General features: G+C 43.0%; 2 protein-coding genes across 2 annotated transcripts; both read right to left on the bottom strand.

Annotated features, from left to right (window-relative positions):
* Positions 1–1879: 1879 nt before the first annotated feature.
* LOC147623136 (uncharacterized) lies at positions 1880–5057 on the bottom strand. The gene is made up of 2 exons (XM_086821198.1): positions 4583–5057; positions 1880–4453 (listed from the first exon to the last, which is right to left on the bottom strand). The coding sequence occupies exons 1-2, from the start codon at positions 4828–4830 to the stop codon at positions 2131–2133; spliced, it is 2571 nt and encodes an 856-aa protein (XP_086677324.1). The 5' UTR covers positions 4831–5057; the 3' UTR covers positions 1880–2130.
* Positions 5058–5094: 37 nt separating this feature from the next.
* On the bottom strand, positions 5095–18006 carry LOC147623135 (uncharacterized). The gene is made up of 4 exons (XM_086821735.1): positions 17953–18006; positions 16189–16469; positions 15988–16103; positions 5095–5192 (listed from the first exon to the last, which is right to left on the bottom strand). Exons 1-4 carry the CDS (start codon positions 18004–18006, stop codon positions 5095–5097), a joined length of 549 nt encoding a protein of 182 aa, XP_086677861.1.
* Between the last annotated feature and the right edge of the window lie 1173 nt (positions 18007–19179).

Here is a 19179-nt window from a genome sequence, read left to right as displayed (position 1 = left end):
AGGGAGATGAATTTGCCACGGCAACAGGTGTCTGTGCATGTGTGTGTGTGTGTGTGTGTGTGTGAGAGAGAGAGAGAGAGAGAGAGAGAGGGAGAGAGATAGATGTATAGCAGCGTGATAAGGGCTGAGAGAGGGAGATCTCCCTCTCTCACATAGAGAGGGTGAGAGAGAGAGAGAGAGAGCCCCATGGATGATACTTTTGCAATTTTACAAAAATATTACACTTCCATGGAGTCTTCTTTTTTGCTTTTTAATAGTATTAATGTATGGTTTTCGCAATCTTATCATGTTCCTCTTATTTTTCAAGTTGTACTTCTTCTCTCTCTCTTTCATGAACTAGCTTTCTCTACAAGTATATGACTCTCCTCTATAATTTCTTATCTAAGGAACTCTCTCCCATTCTCAAAATTTTTATTTTTATTTAAAATTTATAGTAAGTTATTTTATTAGGATAATAATTACTTTATCAAATTTAATCATCACAAAAAGAATAATCATATTTAATTATAACTAAATTTATTAGAATATATATATCCATTCAAAGACCATTATAGATACATCATCATTTCAATACTATGAAAGATGTTCCATGCACTTGAGCTCAACATATGTTGACATTGAAAACAAAAATCTATTCTTAGACTTTCAAATTCATAAAATTATCATAAGATACTTTCCATTAGAAGAGAACTCCATTGAAGTACATAGAATTTCATAATGTCATCTATTGTTGGCTAATATCCTAAGCCAAGCATTCCATTTGTAGCCACAAGTGGAACTTCAAAAAATTCCTTGAGTCTTCATTAAGCCCATCAAGACCTTCATCATTCATGCATGTTGCTTATGCCAAGTTCGCTTGTGTCTTTTCAATCACTTTGAAAAGATGAACTTGATGATGAGGAGGAATCCGATGAAATTAAAGAAGGGGTGGAAAAAGTTACCTCGGGGACCATGGTGGAAGTGGGAGGTGGAGACTGTGGTGAGGTAATTAGTGGAGGCGACCATAGATTAGAACCAGGAGTTTCCATCGCTGTAGAGTTTTTGTCGAGGGAATTCATCGCTATAGAGGTTCTTCTGCAAATGACCATGACAGATGCTGGCGTAAAAGCTAGGGCCATGGAAGGGCCGTGATGCAATGGCCGGAGGAAGCGAGCGATGGAGTGTTGGCAAGGCACAGGGTGGCGAAGTAAATCATCAACCATCGCTTCAGAAAGCAGTGGTAACAAGGTAAAAGAAGGAAATGAAGAATGACTTTTCGAAAGTTTTTTTTTTGTGTGTTTTTTTCTCTCTTTTTTTTTTGTGGGGAAGGTAACCCAGGGGAGAGGATGTGTTGCGAGGGGGAAGGTGGTGAGGGGTAGTTAAGGGAGGGGGCTGAAGTTTACCGCAAAGGAGGGGGTAAGGGGAGTCAAAGGAAAGGGTGGAGAGGTGGTCGCTAAGGGGGTGGGAGGTAGGCAAGGGGAAGGGGGAGAGGCTCGCAGGAGGGTAGTCGAAAGCAAAAAAGGGGGGAAGAGGTGCGCAAGAGGGGGGCCTAGGGTAGAGAGGAAAGGGGGCGGCGGACTGCCGCGTAGGGGGAGGGTTATGGTGAGAGGAAAAAGGGAAAAGGGGGGGGCGCTAAAAGGGGGGGCGGAAGAGGGTTGAGAGTGAAAGAGGGGAAAGGGGGGGGAGGGGTAGGGAGAGTCCGCGGAAGAGGAGTTGAGGGTGAAAGAGGGTTTTGAAAGGAATTATAACCATCCTTTTCCTGAAAAAGGAAAGAAATAAAAAGAAAAGAAAAGAAAAGAAAATTTTTGGTAATGCAGCTATCAAAATTAGTCATAGAAAGGTATACAGGTCAAATTGAAAGTACATACAGTCCGTCAAAAAACAGGGTGCACGGTGACTTCAAGACATAATGCTCCTTCAGACTTAAGCTTTTATTTCTAAAGTTTTGTAAGGTGATGAGTCGGGACGCAATAATACACTACTTTTTTTATATACTCTGATTATTTATGGTTACAATTTTTCAGGCTCTTATCATCTGCTGCATTGAAGCCACTCCGAGCGATGTGTCTTGTTGGATCAAACTTTGAATGCACTCCAGGCCAGAGCAGAGCCTGGTTGGACAGCTCGGCCCTTGGGCCTTTCCTCCGAAGCTTATTTGCAGGGGGGAAGAGGGGCACCGCACAGACCTGCATTGCCTTCGAAATCCGCAGCGCTAAAATTGCTCCATTGTGTGGGTAATGGACCCGTGAGATCGTTGTAGGCGAAATCCACATTCTTCAGGCTAGTCACGTTCCCCAACTGTTGAGGAATCTCACCACTCAGCTTGTTGTGCGCAAGGTCCAGCGTCTGCAGCCCCGAGACAAGGCCCGAAATGCCGGTGATCTGTGCCAGATTTGCAGGTATCGAACCTGTGAACTGATTGTATGACATGTCCAGAGTGTTGATTTCCTGCATCCTATCGCCCAAGAAGCTGGGAATAGCTCCCACGAAATTGTTTCGAGCAAGCGACAGATAATTTACACCAGAGTAGCTATCAGCACCCTCGAACGCATACAGACTGTCTGGCAACGAGCCTGAGAAAGAATTCTCCGACAAGTCCAGATAGTAAAGGAAAGGGGGAAGGTCGTCGATGTTTGAGTAATTAAAGGAGAAAGAACCCTCAAACTGATTCGAGTGCAAATCAATGGTATTGATGCGAGGGATGAAAGGAACACTCGAAGAGAGCAAGTTGTGGGAAACATTTAGAGTACCTAGAGAAGATGGGGGATTGCTGTAAAGCCAGGAAGGCAAACTGCCTGATAATTTGTTGTTGGATAGGTCTAATTCGATCAAGCTGGTCTGCTGCGAAATCCAGTCCGGAATGGGACCGGACAGGTTGTTGAAGGTCAGACGGAGCTGAGATAGCCGATCGGTTACCTTTGGCACACCATGGGGATCCAGATCGCTGAGGAAATTATTGGATAAGGTAACTGTAGATAGACTGCATAGTGTGACGGGGAAACTACCTGTCAGCAAATTGTCGGAAAGATCCAACAGGATTCCACTGTCAAAGTTGCCGAATTCTGCTGGTATATGCCCGGTGAGAAGATTGCTCGAAAGATCTAGAGCCGTCAGATTCACTATGTTGGATAGCTCTGTCGGGATTGCACCTGTCAATTGATTAGCGCCAAGTGACAGCTGGGAAAGAGCAGAAAGGTTTGCAAGCTGGGCTGGGATGCTGCCACTGAGCTTGTTTCCGTAAAGAAAAAGGTACTGTAGCTTGGCCAGGTTTCCCAGAGACGGGGTAATCGATCCAGACAGAGAATTCATTTGAAGATCAAGTAGCTGCAGTTGCTGTAACCCGACTAAGGAATCGGGAATTGTTCCCGTTACGCCGGTGTATTTAATCAGAAGCCAATTGAGGCTAGATAACTGTCCCAGCTCGGGAGGAATAGACCCGATTAACCTGTTAGACGCAGCGATGCTAAGAATCTTAAGGCTCGAAAGCCGACCCAAGCTTGCTGGGATGGTACCAACCAACGCACTTGAAGAGTCTTCTTGACCGCTTCCGAATACGATCACTCCCGAACCAGAAAGTCCGCCAACATCCCCTCCGCCTATTCGGAGCTCTTGTAAATTTGCCAGGTTACCAAGTGATGAAGGGATCTCGCCGGAAAGATAATTATTCTGATGGAGGTTGAGCACAAGTAGCTCCGAAAGATTTCCAAGACTGGCTGGTATCCGACCCTTAAACCTATTGCCATCGAGCTGGAGGTACTGAAGGCGTGATAGCCGGCCAAGAGAAGAAGGAATGGAGCCTGTCAAACGATTCGCTGAAACACTGAGATATGTAAGCCCGGAAAGATATCCCAGACAACTGGGAAGGCTACCCCCAAGCAATCCGGGCCCAGATTGAACGGTCGCAGTGCCGATGCCGAGGTTCAAGTATTGAAGCTGGGTGAGCTTGCAAAATTCAATAGGTATGGAGCCGCTAAAATTGTTGGAGCTAAGATCCAGATGCTGAAGCTGGAGCAGTTTGCCAATCCCCGTCGGTATTTCCCCCATCAGCTGATTGGCAGACAGGTCTAGATAACCCAGATGCGACAAGCTACCGAAGCAAGAAGGAATTGAGCCGCTAAAAGCATTCCGGACGCCCAGGGAAAGAGATCGAAGTCCCCGCAGATTGCAAAGTGCGTCGGGTATGCTTCCGTTGAGACTATTAGAACTCAAATCCAGCACTTCCAGGTTAGATAGATCGCCTATAGCTTCAGGAACAGGACCAGAGAAGCCACAGTCGTTCAATGCGAGGGAAGTGAGGGTGGAGATGGAACCCAGCTGACGAGGGATGAAATCGCCGATGCTGACGGTAGACAGGTTGAGATGAGTCAAGCTTCGTAGACGGGGGAGATAAACACCCACAACCCCCTGCTTTGATCCATCACGGCTAAGGTCAAAGGCAGCGTAGCCGAGATCGAGGCCCACCACATGTCCCAACCTGTTTCATTGCAAAGGCACCAAGAAAAGATTATCAGAAGCCGAACATTGCAACGGATGCATCGTTTTAGAATCTGAGCAAGCGCAAAACTATGCTCTACGTGAAAACCATGAGAGGGTACGATCATACCTGTTGCAAGTAATGCCCTTCCAACTGCAGCAATCTGTGCTTCCGCTCCAGGAGCCAAGCACGCCGGTTCGATCGTAGAAACCGGCCTTGAATTTGAGGAGAGTAATCTTGTCCGGCTGGTAACACTTGACAGAGGAATTACCGACGGCAGGCACAAGCAAAGCTTGCTGAAAAAGAAAAAATGCGAAAAGGAATAAGGAAGAAAGATGCTGCAGGAGAAGCGGCGGAGGTGGACGTGATGTTGGCATGCCGTGCCAGCGACAAGGGGGACCTGTGCGATATGTGTCTACGAAGAGGAGAAGACGATAAACTGAACGAAGTCTATGGAGCGTGGGGAGGACCGAATGTGAGGGGCAAGAAGTGACAAGGGAGAGACATTGAAAGTGAAGAGCAGACGATTCTAGTATTGAACTTTTGAGTGCGGATATGAGAGTGAGCCTGTGAGGTGAGTGGTAATGTCACACACTACACATTTATAGGTTCTTTGGGAATCCTGCACATTTACAGGTGCGTCAATGCACATTTACAGGTGCATTGACGCAGAGGCGACGAGTTTGAACACGCGACGGTCGGCGAAGATTCAACCCCCTGGTGATTAGACCCCTGGGCCCTGAAATAAAAGGCAACCCAAAAGCCAGCCTGTAAAGTAGACACACATGTGATCTGGCTTTTTGTTGCAGCTTTGAAACAGCGACTTGAAACTTCTAAGCCTCCAGAGTCCAAGTCCAACTTTTCAATTCAAGCACGCAAAGGCTTTAGCGTCGGTGAATTAGCTGGCACACACCTAGTACAGCTGAGAAGGCACCACATGTCACCTTGTTTGGAAGCTTCTAATTTAAACTATTTTTAAACAGATGGTAAAACAATAGGACAATCTAAAGATGAACCCTTCAATTTCAGACATCAGCCAGCCTGTATTTTTGGGGCAATTTATAACTATATGATGGAAATTGGACCAAGCCTCTCAACCTACAAACCCTCATTGGAACTTTGCAGCTTTTGTGCAAGCACATGGTGAAATTTCCAACTAGCTGGCAGCCAATCTCTATTCCTCACATTATTCAAGTCTCTAGCTTTTGAAGATTGGAATGACACAAGGTTGGGATGGGACCGTCACCATCCCTATGTGTGATAGACTCGAGGAATAGAAATTTCGGGTCTACTCTTCCTTTTGAAAGGAATTATAACCATCCTTTTGCTGAGTCTAGTGGTAGAAGATGCAACTTCAAGGGTTTCTCCATTGATCCAACTCTTTAAGTGAGGCACCCACACGTGCTTAACGAATCTCTCTAGCGGTGCCAAAATTATATATGCTACACCAAAAAACATCCACATGGAGAATTTCCTCAAGATATGTGGTCTTAAAAATATGTGCAGTGGGGAAGAGCAAGCCTTGGATTTATAGAGCAAGCATTGGATTTATACCCAATATTTTATGTGAATACTTCTAGCTTTGCAAAAGAGTATCATTTAACCATAAACCAATTTTCCTGAAAGATATTGGAACAAACTTCTAAAAGTATTTGCCACAATTGTGATGCTACAACCACCTAAAATATTTCGTTGTTTGGAAATTCATACAAGTACTTCATCTATATTGAAGATAAGGATAATATCAAGGATAGTTCAGTGTAGCCACATCTATAGGTTTCTAGAATTCTCTCATTTTCCGAAAGCTACATTATACTTTCAAAAATATATATATTGTCCTCTCTCAAAGAAACTCCATTTGTTATCTCAAAAAGGTATGATTGAGGTTTTTGTACATATGCTTGAATCCAATCAAACTCTCTACTAAAGACTTCCAAATAAGAGATTCATGACTTTAAAGGATTGCATTAAATTATACAATCATTTTTATACATGCTTAGTTCGAGTATGTAAATCATTCACATTTTATTTCTTCAAACTATTTATAGCTTACAAGAGACTCCAAATTTTTTTGGTTTTTAAAATTTTCAAGTTTCATTTGAAATAAAAAAAATTAATTATGGCCAATAGGATATAAAATGCTAGCTAAAAATCTTAAATAACCATCTACATTATATTTAGGAAATACATAATTATAAATGCAATATTCATTATTTTTGGACTCACACAAAGTCCATTTTTGAATTGGACTTTCCAAAGTCCAAATTCAACAAATTTTTTTGGTAGGTAATTTGTCCTTCTATAACACCACAATATGCTAAAAGTTGACAACTATATTTATTTTGTAATATGATCATTCCATAATATGCTAAAACTTGCCAGTTTGAATTCATTTCGCGATATAAGAATGCCTTCCATATTGCATATTACAGTAAAAGTTGAGAAATTGTTCTAATTTTGTAATATATTTTTTCTTTCCATAAAGAGAGAGAGACAGCGAGAGAGGCAACGTTTTTTTTAGGTGAATTTTAGAAAATTAGGCACCCATCTCACTTTGCCGCCTAGGAATATTGCTATGAATCTAGGCAAATATTCCCTACCTTGGGAGGTTGGGAAGCCAAATTAAAAATAAAATTCGGATTTTTGTCATCAAGATCACAAAAAAAAACCATACTTTTAGAGCATTTTATGGAATATTCCCTAAGATTTTTGAAATATTCTCCAAATTTTAGGAATATTCTCTTTTACAAAAGATATAGAATCGCCCAACTCCACCCTAAAACTTTAGGGGTGTTAACCATTCTAGGTGGAGGCCACAAAATAGTTAAACTTATCAGTGAAGATGTTAGATATGTCCGAGGAGGGATGTCAGGCCTAGCTATGTCCGGTCCTACAAGAGAGAAAGGTGGGGAAAGCATAGAAGAGGGGGAAAGAGAAAGCAGAAAAGAGGGGGATGAAGCAAGCATACAAGAGAGGGAAATGAGCAAGCGTACAAGAGGGGGAAGTAGCAGCAGGTAGGAGAGGAGAAGGAAAGAGAGCAAGAGGGAGTTGGTCACTCGTAGCTCAGATTCTGAAAAATGAGAGGAATTACCCCTTTTCCCTTGAAAAGAGGGTTTATATACAAAAAGAATCAAACCTAAGGGGGCTGCCCTAAGTTGCAAGACCCTTCACATTGAACTTTAAGTCCATTTACATCCATTAGGGGAAGGTTGAGGTCTATGGGGGCCCTTTAAGCTGCCATGAGATTAAGGAGATGATTAGTGTGAAGGCCAATAGGAAAAATACATGTGTACAAAAACGTTGGGTTGATTAAGACCCTAAATCTTGTGGTCAAAGGTGGAATCTTACCTTTTTCAGATCTGCCAGCAAAGAAAATCTTCAATATCTTTTTTTTAAATATTTTTTTAAAGGAAAAGTTTCAAAAAGTTACCCCCCCTCACTTCCCTCTTCCCTCCAAAAGTAGGGGCGTGTTTCTCTCTCCTCCCTTTTAGACTAACCCACTTTCCCCATCTACCACTCACTACACCCTCACTTGCAGCCCTATCTTCATCCCCAACTTGAGGAAAGCTCTTTGCTACCACCTACTCAGAGAAAGCTCTGTTATCAGCCTCTTTCTCTCTCTAGAGGAAGCTCTGTTATCAGACTCTATCTCTAGGTCTCTCTCTCTCTGTGTGCAAGCAGGCACCTAATGCAATCTCTCATTAGCTTTCTTTTGAGGAAAGCTCTTTGCTACCAGCTACTCAGAGGAAGCTCTGTTATCAGCCCTTCTTTCTCTCTCTAGAGGAAGCTCTGTTATCAGACTCTCTCTCTCTCTCTCTCTCTCTCTCTCTCTCTCTCTCTCTCTGTGCATGCAGGCACCTAATGCAATCTCTCATTTGCTTTCTTTTGAAGGTTTAGCTTTCTGTGTGTGTGTGCATGTGTGTGTGTGTGTGTCTGTGTATTGTGTGTGTGTGTGTATGGATTTGCAGCAAACTTCTTTGAAGCTTTAGCTAGCTCTCTCTCTCTCTGTCTCTGAGCAGGTATTTGCTTTTTTGCCATATTCTTAACATTCACTTTCTTTTCATTTGGGCCATCTATGGCTCTTCAGTGTGTACGCAGGCCATCATCCACTATCGAGTCCATGGCTATTTCCACAGTACAGGATGATGAAGGTTATTGGATTCCTACCGTTTTTAAGCGGTTCATGTGGATAACAATGCAGCCCAGTTTGAGGGGTGCACACAAGGTTCCTCGAAGGCACATGGCTTCCACAAGCCATCACTGGAAAGGAAGGATCTTAGAATTCAAAGTTTGCAACAAGGATGGAAAGCGGCTTGCAGAGGTGCAACATGTTTACACCTCAAGCCAAATACATCTTGAAGATGAGAACTCACCACGGTTCTCAACTAACTGTAAGTTTCAGTCCTTGTTTAATGTTTCTTTGCTTTGGAGAAATGCTTGCATGAAGACTATGTGGATATCAAGAACTCCAATGTATTCTATTGTATGCAGATGTTTTCCCTTCAACATGTGTGGAATGGCAGCCTCTAGAATGTTTTACAGGGACCTTCGAAGCATGTCATGTTGATCTAGGTAGGCTTATGTATGCTGGGGAAACAAGTTCCGAACTTGCAAATAGAGGAGTATTTTTCATTGCTGCAACATATGTTGTGCCACAGAGGGGAAGGTTTGGAGCACTTGAGCCAATTTCTCCTCCTGCACTAAATAGCCCGGAATGGCCCATTCCAGACCCCACTACAATGGAGAGCTTTCAGCGCAGGATTTTCCATGACATTCAGTCAAGCCTAAAGGCTGCATATGGATCCCACAGGATAAGTGTATCTCTTTTCATGCCTTTACATGTGTTTATTGCTATTTTCAAAGCAGGCAAGTTCCATCGCACCCCAACAATGTGGATAAGCAAAGATGGGGCCTTTGAAGCTCTAGATACATTTCTAAAAGGCGATTGGACCACCAAGGTGGCAGAACATAAGGGCGATGTAATAAAGTGCTCAGCGGTAATGTCAATGGTAAGATGCAGGTATCAGATAGGCAAGCAAAATCTAACTATGGTGTACCCTATTAGAAGGTGGAAATGCTCGCATGGTGAATGGGAGGCTTTGGACTCTGATCTCTATGCTAGGGAGGAGGTAGAACTTCATATTGAAGTTCACCCAGGAGAGGAGCATACAGTGGTAGTTAATGATGATTGGAATTTTGCTCAGTTGAGAGATCGTATTGTCATGTCCTTTAATGTAAGGAACCAATTCAAGTTTGTTGTTTCTAATCGACCCATGCGTCAAAGGTCAGAGAAACATACACTCTGTGTGTCATTGGAGCCCCCTAGGGTCCTTAGCTTGAAAGACTTTTAAGTTGCAGACTTAGGTAACATTTTGAGTGATTTTGGGCGATCATTTGTAGCGGTGAACTTCTGAATACAAAATTATTGATTGCACCATAGTCCCAATGTCCTCTGTATTTCACTGCAATTTGGATTTTAATTTTGTTAATTTTAAAATTTTTAAGTATGTTCTATAAATTTATTAAACTTTATAGTGGAATGCTTTATAAGAATAGGTTTTGCTCTATAAAGCTCATTTCATTCTTAAGATCTTGCAGTTTCTATTTCCCTTCAATATCCCGCCATGGCTTCAAGCTCTAACTCGCTACGCGCAAAACTTGAGAAAATTGGGCTCTCAACAGGTGCAGGTGAGAACATCGCCATTTTTGAGGGGGTGATCGATATGCAAAAAACTATAGACCTTCATGCAGAGGCTTTTCAAGAGCAGGTCCAGTACATGAATGATGTAGTGGCACAATATGTCGTGCAATTGCCTGAATCCACCACTAAATGGGTTCCAGTGGACTTAATTAGGCATCTGTACCATGGTGACGTCGTTCCGATTCAGGCTCAACCGATTTTTGAAAGGGCTTACATCTAGCAATTATAGGGTTGAAGATGATGACACCGTTTATGAATTGCAGGTTGGTAATGTAGGCACCACCTTCCTTTCATGGGATATGACGTTAGCAATGTTTCTGCAAGAAGCCAGGGATACAGAAAAAAAGAAGGGAAAGGCAGTGAAAAAGGAAGTAGCTCTTGTGAAGGAATCCAAAGGCGAGGTGGAAGAGGTTTTCTCAGAAGAAGCTGAAGCGTCCATGGCCTTGGTGCTTCTCCAACAAGGGTCAACTGAGGATGAAGAGCCTCATCGTGACCTCGAAGGGGATGAAATTGTAGAAGAGATCCCTGAGTTGGATGTAACCACTTTGAATCCCATCATCATGGATAACAAGGAATTTCTTTTCCTTGATGACATTTGTAAATCCTTGGGGTTAAGGGAGGATGAGGCCTTAAGCATATTAGCAATTGGGTCTGGTTTCTGCAAAGAAGACACACTTGAGCAACAGACTGCAGGTGTACAGATTGATTTTGATGACCATGATCTTACCAAAGCGCTAGCATTCCAAGGTTATGATACAGAACGTACAATTGAGGAAACTGTTTCCAATGCTCTTGTTGCTATAGAAAATGTAGCAGCAGAGTATGAAAGTGTCCCTCAAGAAGCATTTCAACCACATAAGCGCTTGCATGTAGATACATCAGTTGAGCAGCGTGGAAGCAGTATAGACATATGCAACCCACGCATTAGCCAATGTGATGATGACATTGAGGTGGGTTTAAATCAAAGTTGTGCCTTCATATTTATAAGTGAGTTATTACTAACACCTGATTTTTTTCTCTTGTAGAAAGCTTATATTTTTGACAAGTTTGCTGCACGTGGAGGTGGAGTTCGTGTGCAATCCGATGGACGAGACACCTCCCTGATTCATTACCTTCCTAGCCTCTCTCCATCATTTATTCGAGTAATCCATTTAGAGTACTCTGAGGAGGCACAAGCAGAGCTCATCAAGTGTAAAGCTCTAAGTGGGGTTCTCACCGAAGATGGGCTAGCAAATAATGCAAACAAATGTATACTTATTAGCAGGGAGGCAGCCATGTACACATTTGCAGGCAACTACACCGGCCACGTGCTAAGCCACTGTGCCACTTCAATCTCCAAAGGTGTAACCAATCCTATTATTATAGCTAATAGCCTAGGTGAGAAAACCACACAGAGTGATGAAGCTAAAGAAGCTCTCAGAAATCTTCTCAGGAACTTGTAATTTTCTTTCTACGAAATCAATACAAAATGTATACTTTTTTAATTGTAATGTTTCTAAGAAGTCTGAACCATTTCTCTTGTTTATTTGTTGTGTCAGCACTGTGCCCTCTAAACTTTTGGCAGGCATGTGAATGTGTAGGAAATTTCATTGATAATGATCAAATATTTGTTCTTTGAATGTCACTTAACATCAAGCTGAAATCTGGCAGTACAAAATCTGAACAATTTTTAAAAAATCAAAATTTTTTATGTTTTTTGATATTTGTAAGCATATTTTTCATCAAAAAAGTGCACATAATGCTGGATAGAGTCAAAAAATTAAAAAAAAAGGGCTGTGCACTACGGCGCGAATTTCAGCCTTTCAAATTGCAGGCCAGGCTTAAATTCGCGCCGTAGCGCACATCCCTTTTTTTGATCATTTTTTCACACAAAAATGCATTGTGTGCACTTTATTTTGATGATTACTCTGCCTAGAACCATAAAAAAAAGAAAACTGTTGCTTTTTTAAAAAATGTTCTATCTAATGCCAGACTTCACCAGGTGATTTTGAGCCCCAAATAACTTTTTTTTTGTCCCTGAGCTTTTCTAAGGCCTTATTGAGCTTTAAGCCTTTTTTTCGGGCCGAAAATAAATTCAATATAATTTTGTTTCTGCACTATGTAAGGATCCTCTGTTCAATGCCAACAACAATGCCACGTATAACAAGATAATGTTTCACAATCACCTTATCAGTAATATAAATTTTGTTCCTGTTTAACTAAGGCTCTTAATACATGATCAACAGTTTCTCTCATTCAAACAACAGTACAAGAAATGAAATGTCTGCTTTTATAACAGTTGAAACAAATGAATACGTTGGTTAACGAGTCATTGACAATATCTTATAGATTCAAAAAAATGTATTACAATGTCGAGATTACAAAAGGCACAAAGGCCGCCGCCTAAAAGCTTAATCCTATCCTATAAAGCCTTCCTTATGGAGCGCTTTTTCCTGACGTAAACGTAGTGCAAGTGCCATGTCAACAGGCTTTAGGGTCACCCTTTTGGCGTGAGCATGGCACAGCACCGAATCTTGAAACAGAGAGACCAAAATTGTTTCTGACGCCTCTTGGAGGGCCTCCAGTGCCGTACTCTGTACCCGAGTGACCCTGTCACTGTACTTGTCGATGACTTCTTTTACAACTCTTGCAAAGGGGGCCTTCGCCATGATGGGGTCTGTGCTCTTTTGGTACTTTCTGATTTCTCGCAGAGCCACGGTCCCTGGTTTCCATCTTCTCTTCTTGTTGGCTACAGGGGGTGGTGGTGGATGCGACCTCTCTTCCCATGGCTGTCTATCATTTCTAAATTTTTTTCGCCTTTCTTGCTCGGCTGGATCTAGATTTAGTCTTCTCTTACTTGCTTCTGCCTTCTTCTTTTCTTGTTCTTGTTTTAATCTGCGTGCTTCTTGAATTCTTTGTTCCCGTCTTTCCCTCTCCCTTTGCACCTCCTGCTCCAGTCTTTCCCTCTCCCTTTGCTCCTCCTGCTCCAGTCTTTCCCTCTCCCTTTGCTCCTCTACTTGTCGTCGATCCTCCTCTTCCATCTCCACCTCTTGCTGCCTGTTTGCACGTTCCTTCTTTCTCTTGACACGAATCTTTATTCTTTGTTTTTTAGGTGGAGACGGGGGCTGACGCCTCTCAAGTTCCTCATGTAGTGTTTGTGCTAAGAGCCTATCCAGCTCTTCACGATGGCTTATTTCCTCTGCTTCATAGAAGTCAGCAGCCTGTTGAAACTGCTCTTGCTCAATACACAGAAGTGCTTCCTGGTCTTCCTCAAATGCGACCCTTAGCTCCTCTTGTAGCTGCTGAGGGAATAGGGCTTGCTGTTGCTCTCTTCTTCTATGCTCCTCCTCATCAATCTGGCGTTGTTGCTCTTCCAGCACACGCTCCTGCTGCTCAGCCTCTGAGAGAGGTCGGGGGAATGGTGTACGCGTGGCTCTAAATGAGCCGGTGTCTCCAGGCTGCTTGGAGACATCCTCAATATTGTCCAGTCCTGAGAAGCTGTACATCTTCCTGTCGGGTCTCTACCTCTCTGTCCATGCTTGTATGCTTCTTTTTGATACGTTTTTGCACTTGTTGAAATGCCTGTGCCGCGGCTACTGCGTGTATTAAGTTGTGTGCACCAGACGGTACGTTTGGGTTCTCAGTTTTGCGTGCAGTGTGCTTAGTTCTAGCCATCCATTGACTTACACGAGTGAATGAACGTGAAAATGTAATTTTAAAACTCACTTTCACAGGTTTATATAGTTTTTGAAAAAAAACTTATTAATAAAAAAAATCTCGACATTAATAAAAAAAGCTCTAACTTAAAAAAGGTTACAATTTTCTAATATGGAACCCATTTTCGACCCATACGCCTCCGCGCAGCGAACCACTCACGCATCCCATGCACGGCACTTGATGCTCGCCATGCAATTGCTCGTTGCAGATTGACATTTTTTACAACCCTTCGTAGTAATGACACCTGCCCTTTTGGTTTCTGTCGGCGTCGACCTCCCAAACTGCGATAAAACCAATTAAACATCTCATGCAAGGCATTACTTTTTTCCTTACCACCTCCACCATGTCGCGTGTTCTTAAAGTATGCTGCCTTAGCTTGATAATGAGAGCGCTCCATTCCTTGGGTGCTCCAAATTGCCATTGGACCATATTCGTTGAGAAAAAACTGTGCGTGGACAAATATAATGTGCTGCAACAAAGATCATATCAGAATTTTACTATTTGGCGATTAATATCAGTAAATAGATAGAAAAGTAAATACCATATAGTGGGTGATATGTGTTTCTCCCCATGCATCAACCATTTGCTGAGTAAATGTATGTATTGCAGTCTTCAAGTTTGCAATCTCCTCAGCAACAAGTGGAGCCTTTTCTAGCAATTGAATCATTTTGTCAAGTGACTCCCACAGCCTTGCCCGCTTGAGACCAAGCTCTGCATTATTCCCACGATAAGTGGTGCATTCACAAATGGCCTTCCATAATTCATATTTTGTGTGACTATTGTACCCCTCGTAATTTGAGAGAAGGTGTCTTGCTTTGGACCCACCCATGCATATTTTGTTTGGATTATCCTGACCCGGTCCTGACTTTTTAGTATCCTTAGTCAACTTTACAGCACCACCATGAAGCCCCACACTTGAAAGGACATCTTCCAGCTTACTGATGCATTCGTTGCGAAGATGTTCAGGCTCCATATTCCATGCATAATTGATATGTAACTTCAGTAATTTGTCCATTATGCGTAACCTAGCATGAAGCGTGCAAATATGAACACGGGAAAGTGGAATCTCTAATATAGGGCTCCATGAGATATCTTCTTGATCACGATTAGGCGGACAATTGGTATTACAATTCATGATGCCATTAACCCACTGCACAGGTTTCTTTGGATCTTTGTTTTGCGTTGCACTCATAAGTTGGTTGTACATTTTTCTTGCCCTTTGCATGAGATTTGGTCGTCTTGGTGGCTGCAACCTTGCCTGAAGCTTTGCCGTGATCAATATACTCTGATTTTGAATGGCAGCAATAAATACATGGAAAAAAAGTATTTGCTCCTAGCTTGCATCCCAGCATACACTTCAATGTCTTTAAATCACCTGCCATGTGCCACTCAATTGTAAATGTTCCTACACCTTCCACATGCAAAGTTTCTCCTTTTGATTGCAATGATATGACATTTGGGATGCCTGTTCGGGTAAGGTACCATCACAATGTATCATTCGTCTCATGTGGAAGCTCAAATGCTGCCAACCACCATATATTCTTTTCTGATTGCACTCCATAGTAATCTTTTCCCTGAGATTGACTTCCCTTGTTGGAATTTGAGGCTTGTGCATTACAGTCAAGAAGATTATCATCCTGTTCCATATTTCCTTTGATAGCCCTGTTCATAAGTGTTAGGCTGACTCTTTCTAATTTTCGTCCTTTTACAATTTGACACTTATCAAGCTTTAACACAAACACAGCCTGACCTTGGCACTCCTCAATGCTTAGACCATAATAAGAAATCATAGCTCTTTGAAGGGTCCTTAAATCAATAAAGACATTGTTGTACTTGTTGTATTCAAATACCTTTGTAGTACATACAGGCAGAGCATCCTCCACATGACGGTAGCCACCTAACATGGTCGCAATTTCTGAGTTTGCACTTTTTCTTGCCATGGTTACACTGTATGGAGTTGGTAGCATGGGTCGAAGAAAACCTTTAGCACGATGACCTAGTGTAAACACCCTGTAGATGGCTTCATATCCCTTCCTACTGACACCAGCACTATCACATGCATCCATAATCTGTATGGGGCTTACCATATTTTGCAGCTCTCCAGAAATTCTGTTTCGGATTTGCTTAGATATTTTGCATGTGGGATCTTCTAGTAGCTTATATATGTCTGATAACTTAACAACATGTTTCAATATGCCTGCTCTACATTCCTCAGCACCACCTTCATATCCCATCATATCCCCAGCAATATCTCTACATGGAACATAAATACAAAATAACATCAATATGTTTCACAAAACAGAAAGGCCTGCAAAACAATGGCAAGAATAGAAGTTACCTTGTTGCTCGTACACGACGTTTTCTTGCTCCACTTAGGATTGCCAAGGTTTCTAGGGACTGACGCTTTCTTTTCCGTTGTCGAAAGCCTACTGGAAGCTTCTTCAGGCTTGCAAGATGTCGTTGCTTGTTTCGTGCATCCTGTTTGGCTGCATTCACCTTGTCCCGTTCAGTATCAAAGGCCTGCTTAAGCAAAAAGTTGTTCTGCTGGAGCTCCTGATTCTGAGTTTTCAAGTTGTTCACCACTTCTTCAAGCCTATCAATGTCCTTCTTGTGTTGCTTCTGCAACTCAAGCCATAAGCCTCGGAAATGCAGTCTTGAATGCGATTCCTAAGCTGCAACAAAAATAAGACTCCTACAATAGCCAAATAGACCATTAGCTCCATCACCTACATAACTAAGAAATGTAGTGATATTAACAAAATGAGGTGGAGCATTGGTGAGCGGGTCAATAGGGTATATGAATCCATTCGTCCAGAGGTCAATACATTTTCGCCCTTGTGATCGAAGAGTACCCAATGGCACATCGGTCACACCACTTGATTTTGTGCTGCGGATTGTAGCATACTCAGCAGCCAAATCTACATGTAACCTGAACTTTGGTGCTCTGTTAGATATATCTTCAAGTGGCATTTTCTTTAGGGTTAGGCAATGCTGAAAAGAGCTTCTTGTAGAACACAATGCAAGAGTGAGGATAGGGTATTCTGAGGAGAGTGCAATGAAGTTTTGCTGTAAAAAATATTAGAAGGTCATAGATCTTTTGATTAGGTAATAGGAGAAAGGACAAGGAAGATGGCAAGAGGCATAGAAAATGGTAGATTGAGGTTTTGCAGCATAATGCAGTAGAGAGAGAGAGAGAGATGTAGATTGCAGACAGAAGTAGGGGATATGTAGATTGCAGACAGAAGTAGGGGATATGTATGGTAAACAATGCAAGAATGGAAAATGGTAAGCTTTGAAGCTATGGAGGTTGACAGAGGGATTTTCTGCACTTCAATGGGGGAAAGACATGAGAGAGAGAGAGAGAGAGAGAGAGAGCAGAAAATGATAAAAAGATGAGGCATGGAGGATGAGAGAGTGTGAGATATCTGCATTTGGAAGTTCAAAGGTTATGGAAGCTTACTAATCAGAGATGCAGAGCCATGGCACACCCAAATGTGAGAAAGGGGAAGAGAGAGAGTGGTAGAGAAACGAGGGCATCTTAGAGAGAGAATGTAGAGAGAGAAAGTGGGGGGGGACCTAAACGTGGAGGGAAGAGAGGAGGGAAGGCTTTCCAGCCATTTTGAATTTGGGGAAACCAAAAAGTTACCCCCATTTTAGCTCAAGCAAATATATATTTGAAAAAATAGAAATTCAAATAATGATTGCATAAAGATCCCCTTGTCAGGCCTAGTCAAAGTATGCTTAGAGTCCTTAAGCAAAAGTACTTAAAAACATAATATGGCAGCTTAAAGGGCCCCCATAGACCTCAACCTTCCCCTAATGCACTTCACACATTCCCTCCCCCTTTCTTCTCTCCCTCATAGCCACTTGTCATTCGCCCCTTCCTCTCCCCTCCACACACTCGAGTTCTCCCTTCTTCCCCCCTAAACTCACACATACACGATCTAAAACACTCAAGCACACAAACACATGCACGCATCACTCCCACATGCACTCAACTCACTCACATATGCCTTCTTTCTTGAAAACACACATGTGGACACTCATTCAAGCACACACACAACTGCCTTCTTAGAAAGAACTCACGCACACACCATCAAACCCCATGAAAAAGCTGTGAGAATCCAGCTGCTGCTTCCCGCCCTCCAAGCTGCATCGTCGCCTCTCTTTCTCTGCGGGCGGATGCCCTCCCAAGTGCATGGGCATTGAGAGGAGGAGCCCGTCCCTTGTTCGTCCCCAGCTCCCATCACCTGCAAAATCCAATCAAATGCTCAGCAGTCACTTTACCGGTGCCTCTCCCTCATCATCTCTGCAAGTTCCTAGAGCAAACCCATGGAACCAACCCCCAGACAAACCCTGGGGAGACGACTCATTAATAGACGCAGTAATGGAGGAAAACTCTCGTCTCATGCAAGAACTCAAGGAAGCTAAAGAGCTGCTAGTAGCTGCAAAAAGCTGTGATCAACCCAAAGAAGCCCCCATCCCCCCAAAGGAAGACAGTCATATCACTAATGGCGCCCTACAGAAAGAATCTAACAACACAGCTGAAAAAGGTAACCCTCAGCCCCTGTCGGTTCATGTAAGTCTTCCCATTGAACTGGTCAGGAACAAAGTTGAAGAGTACTCTGAAAGATGTCTGGTTGGCCTGCTCTTTGGCCCGCGGCCGTCTAAGGAAGCAGTGAAAGCCTGGATCCGAGACAGCTGGTCCCCTATAGGGGTAGAGGTTACGCTCACTCAAGCCCTGGCTAAAGGATACTACATCTTTATGTTCAAAGAGGCCAGCATGGCTATGAAAGTCATCAGCTCGGGTCAATGGATGTTTAGGCACCTCCCATTTTGCTTTATGAGGTGGACCAAAGACTTCAACCCGGATGGCCTAAAATCTTCAGTGTACCCTGTGTGGGTAGAGCTCCCTAACCTTCCCATTCACCTTACTCCTTGGATCAAAGCCATCCTAGCTCCCCTAGGTCAAGTCTTAGGCACCAAAGCTTTTACCGACTACAATCCTGCATGGCACCCCCAAGTCCTCGTTGAGCTAGACCTGTCTCTCCCCCTACCGGAAGAGATCTCCATTGGATGTGGGGAGTTCTCTATCACCCAACCTATTCTCTACAAGCACCTGCCAAACTCCTGTTTCCACTGTGGGAAACAGCGTCATCTCATCAGGAACTGTCCTATCAAGAACCCTCAAATCATTCTCCCTCACCTAGCTAATAAAGCTCCCCCCCCTCAGCCCTTGGTCCAGTCCCCCCCCTCCTCATCCAATCCGCCAACTATTCCCAAAGAGCCTGATGTTTTAGTAGGCATCAGACGCAAGCCAACGGTCAAA

The sequence above is a fragment of the Cibotium barometz genome, chromosome 27, assembly GCF_041138505.1.
Source record: "Cibotium barometz isolate CiBa-2024 chromosome 27, ASM4113850v1, whole genome shotgun sequence".
In the NCBI taxonomy this organism is placed as follows: Eukaryota; Viridiplantae; Streptophyta; class Polypodiopsida; order Cyatheales; family Cibotiaceae; genus Cibotium; species Cibotium barometz.
The sequence above is the reverse complement of the archived record's forward strand: the minus strand, read 5'-3'. Positions and strand labels throughout refer to the sequence as shown.

What these genes read in the sequence shown, in the direction of transcription:
- LOC147623136 (XM_086821198.1), bottom strand. Translation starts at nt 4,830, where the DNA reads ATGCCAACATCACGTCCACCTCCGCCGCTTCTCCTGCAGCATCTTTCT. An exon ending in AAGGGCATTACTTGCAACAG is followed by an intron (nt 4,454 to 4,582) that starts GTATGATCGTAC and finishes GCAATGAAACAG; the next exon opens with GTTGGGACATGTGGTGGGCC.
- LOC147623135 (XM_086821735.1), bottom strand. Translation starts at nt 18,006, where the DNA reads ATGCAGCTTGGAGGGCGGGAAGCAGCAGCTGGATTCTCACAGCTTTTT. An exon ending in TCTCACAGCTTTTTCATGGG is followed by an intron (nt 16,470 to 17,952) that starts GTTTGATGGTGT and finishes CTTGAGTTGCAG; the next exon opens with AAGCAACACAAGAAGGACAT. An exon ending in GCTACTAGAAGATCCCACAT is followed by an intron (nt 5,193 to 15,987) that starts GCAAAATATCTA and finishes CTTTTATTTCAG; the next exon opens with GGCCCAGGGGTCTAATCACC.